Here is a 4,311-nt window from a genome sequence, read left to right as displayed (position 1 = left end):
TATTATTTCTATCGTTGGGCTGGACAGCGTTCGAGAGCTTTTTATATATATATATATATATATATATATATATATATATATATATATATATATATATATATATATATATATATATATATATATATATATGTATATATTTCTATCATTGGGTTAGACAACGTTCGAGAGCTTTTTATATATATATATATATATATATAAAGAATACGAGGTTAACCCACTAGCTGATAGCTACAGTGTTAACTCAATGGTATAGATTGAATATGGGTCAATCTGATGGTTACGACCTCATTTCGTAATATAACTCATACAAATCAAAATCACATGAAATTTTAGGCGTACATTCTTCTCATCTAGGACCAAAATATTCCTAAAAATTTTCAAGGGTATTTTCATCAAATTATTTTTTACAATATTTTTAATAAATTCTCCTATTTTTAAAGAATAAACACTCAAAATTTAGAGTGATTTAAATTTATAAAAAAATAAATTTCAAATACGAAATACGATCGTGACCATTGGATCGATTCAGATTCAATCTGAGCCATTGGGCTTACACTGTAGCTGTCAGCTACTAGGATATTTCCAGTTTTCCCATTTCGTATGAATTGCATTATTAAATGAGGTTGTGGATGTATGCCGTTGCACTTAAACTGTAGTTATCAGCTAGTGGACTGAAATTGTTTTTTGTATGATTGATTATGAGGATTAAGAGAATGTGTGTACAAATATTGAGGTCATATAAATGCCAAAAATATGGTTTTCTAAAAGTGTGGTTGTATTTTACTACTATACAACCGTTGTATTTATTCCATTTGGGATTTTTTCTTAGTTATTTATTTATTTTATTTGAAGTGTATTTAAAAGGAATGGGTCCCTCATTATAAAATATGAGAGAATAAGAATAAAGTAAATTTGATCTTGTGATAAGATCTACTTGTGGTGGATTCCCTTGCAGACTTTGAGAGAAGGTATATTACCTCAACTATTTTTTTATTTATTTTTTATTATTTCGGTTTATTATTTTCTCCCTGCATCAGATAGTTATGGTTGTTATTAAATTATCAATTCTTTTATCTTTTACAAAAAGAAAAAAAAGCTTACGAGAATGAAACCTATTATCCATTCAATACCATGTATTATATAAATGCCACATTATACAAGCATATTTTTCATTAATCTTAAATATTAGGAATCTCAATTATTTCCTTCATACGTGACATATTCACCCCATATCACTAAAAAAGGAACAAACCGTTCAAATTGGGTTGGCAGGTCTCCAATTAAAAAGTTCAAGGTAAATCAAACACATGTACCCAGAACTTCATCAACATTTCAACTACCAATCAAATACAGGTAACTAGAACTTTCTCAAAATTCTAGTAAGTATCAAACACAAGTACCCAAAACTTTTTAAAACCTTTCAAAAGATAGCATTCGACTTCTCAACAAAAAAATAACTTCCTTTTTGCAAAGAACCATTTATCTTCCAATAAACAAGACGACTTTTCGGTGAGGGAGAGCAATAGTGCAAGTTTTTCCATTTGAATGCATGTTTTGTATGGGAAGATAAAATAAGAGTGAAAATGGGTTTGGGGTTGGGATCGTGGTGGTAGCATAACATGTAGTACAGTTGAGATCTAAGCTTTCATTATCATCTAATACATTAAAAATCTACAATCTATTTAGAAAATAAGATAAGGGCTTATCATAACAAAAAAAGAAAAAGAAAAAAAAGGGTGCCTGTCCAGATAATAACAAAGACGTTGGTTGCCAGCCAAACAGATCCCTTATTTTGAATAAACCAAGTCAAGACGTCAGCATTCGTCCATGGGGCGTCCAGGTGTTAGAGATTCACGTGAAATTGCCACGGCACACAAGACCAGTCAAACCAATCACTGGATACGATACGAGATCCCACCGAAGAGGCTGAAGCCGAGCCACGAACCCGTAGCCGCCTCCAATCAGTGGGTCCATGGCATCCGAGCCGTCCCCGGGCAGCGCCAGGGGGGACCCAACCCATGCCTCCTCCCGCCTACGCCTCACCTCCCGTAGTGGACGACAGCTCGCCACGTCGGACCAGTGGAATCCTGGAAGCCAGCTGTATGCCACGTCCCCAAGAAATATCTGAGACCGGGTGCGCCGTGAGCGATCACCGTGGTGCCACGTGGAAGTACGGACTGGTGTATTTTGAAAAGAGACACGCCAGATTTATATTTTCTTTTTATATTTGAGCGGCGGGGGGGATGGGAGGTTGTGTGAAAAAGCAGGGGCCGGACATAAAAGAAAGAAAGGTTGGCAGGCTCCCTGTTAAAAATTAAAATAGAACAAGTTGTGGTTAAAGAGAAGAGTGAAGAGCTGTTCTGGTCAATTGAAAAGAAGTATTTAGGAATGGAAGTGGGAATCAATTAGGGTTCGCTAAATCAGAAGAGGGGAAAAGAAATTATGCAAGGCACAGGAGCCCTGATGTATTAGATAGAACAGGGAAACTGAGCTCATCCATTGAAGAATCCCTGTTTTTTTCTCTCTTTCTTTCTTTTTGGGTTTTGGCAGAGATGAGGGATTGCGAGCTCTGCGATCTTCCTGCGATGATGTATTGTGAATCTGACCAGGCCAGTTTATGCTTGGAATGTGATGCAAAAGTTCATGGTGCTAATTTCCTGGTAGCTCGGCATTCGAGGTGCCTTTTATGCCAAGTTTGCCAGTGTCCAACTCCATGGCGAGCTTCTGGTTCAAAGCTTGGATCCGCCGTTTCGTTATGTGAGAAATGCGTCAACAGTCGCCATAAACAACAATCACAGCACGAAGAAGAGGAAGATGGAGAAGAGGAAGAAGAAGAGGAGGATGAGGAGGAGGAAGAAATGGATGATGAGGCTGATAATGGAGAAAATGTAAGTGATGGAGACAGTGAAGATGGGGAGAACCAGGTAGTTCCATGGTCTCTCACTCCTCCTCCTCCTCCTCCTCCTCCTTCACGCTCTGTACCTTTACCGAGTTCAAGCAGCGAGGAATCATCCCAGGGCCGCCTCAATATGAAACGACTCCGTGATAATGCCGATCTTCATTATCAGGTAAACATCTCTCCTTTCCCTTTCCCTGATCTATACTCTGTTTTCTCTCTCTTATGCCAGCGATTTCTGAAGATCTTTCCACTGTTTCAGTATGTATTACTGGATTAAAGAATGTTACTGTTCATTCTTGTTCCTTGTATTAGAGAGTGTTTTATGTCAAAGCTACTTTTTGTGGTTTTCTGATTGATTCAGTCCATATATAAATTACAGGAAGGCTTTGGCTCTTCTTCTTCTTCTCCTCAGAGAGGCAATGATCAAGCTCGGAGCTCAGGCGAGGATGAAGCAAATTCGATTAGTTCATGCCGGCCATTAAAAGACAGAAAGAGAGAATCCATGATTTCAGTAAGACAAAGAAGCTATGCCTCAAAATCCGACATAGTCCAGGCTCTAAGAAGGTTACAGCAACAGAGAAGCGATCCTAATTCCTCTTCTATTAATTGCAGGATTAGCAAAGATCATTCCCCTGTTGATGTTCTTTCTACTGGCTCTGAAAGCCCTCCAGTTTAAGGTACCCATTATCCCCCCATTTTAACCCCCTTCCCGGTCTCTTCCCTCACTTAACAACCCTCCATTATCAGATCTAACCAACCACCACAGGTTGAAGACCCGCTATGTATTTAGATTTAACAGTGGTTAATCTCTCCATTAAAACCCAAATCGAGCATTTATTATTTGAAGTACTGTACTTGTTTCTGATGAATTGCACTGTAGTTTTGGAAGGTCTTTGAAAAAAATGAGATTATGAAATGGTTCGTTACTTTGTGGAGTACATTGCACCTGATTGAATTAAAGCCATGAGTGGGTTTTGTATGTCAGTCGTCAGAGAGCGAGTAAAGGTATCGTTCATGGCCACGGTTTAAGCACGATTGTGCCTTTGGTTTGTCACTTTGGACTTGTGGACACCATTTGTTCTGCTTTGCTCATTGTTATCCGTTTTGCAGGAAAATTTAGAAGATGCTTCTTCTTCTTTTTTTTGCTTTTTTAGACTATGACAAAGGACAAATAATTAATACTTGATGAAATAAGTGACGCAGGAGTAACAAAAAGATGAAAAAAAAGGCGCTCTCCATTTACAGTGGAATGATAATCCTTACGTACAGGAAATACATTCCCCTTGTGTCTTTATTTGCTTTTGCATTTGGAAAAGTTCTATTCGAAGCCTTGGCTTTAGATTTCGCCCCTCTTATAAAATGGTATTTTTGAGATAGATTTTGATCTTTTTTTTCTTAGTTTTTTATGGCTA

At 37.6% G+C, this 4,311-nt stretch overlaps 1 protein-coding gene across 1 annotated transcript; it reads left to right on the top strand.

Moving 5' to 3' along the window:
* The first annotated feature begins 2,239 nt into the window (after positions 1-2,239).
* On the top strand, positions 2,240-3,825 carry LOC18426524 (uncharacterized). Its single transcript, XM_006833028.4, has 2 exons — positions 2,240-3,068; positions 3,279-3,825. Exons 1-2 carry the CDS (start codon positions 2,553-2,555, stop codon positions 3,573-3,575), a joined length of 813 nt encoding a protein of 270 aa, XP_006833091.1. The 5' UTR covers positions 2,240-2,552; the 3' UTR covers positions 3,576-3,825.
* The last annotated feature ends 486 nt before the right edge of the window (positions 3,826-4,311 follow it).

The sequence above is a fragment of the Amborella trichopoda genome, chromosome 2 (assembly GCF_054954075.1).
Source record: "Amborella trichopoda isolate Santa Cruz 75 chromosome 2, AtrichopodaSantaCruz75HAP2 v2.0, whole genome shotgun sequence".
Taxonomy (NCBI): domain Eukaryota; kingdom Viridiplantae; phylum Streptophyta; class Magnoliopsida; order Amborellales; family Amborellaceae; genus Amborella; species Amborella trichopoda.
This window is presented reverse-complemented; position numbering and strand designations above follow the sequence as displayed.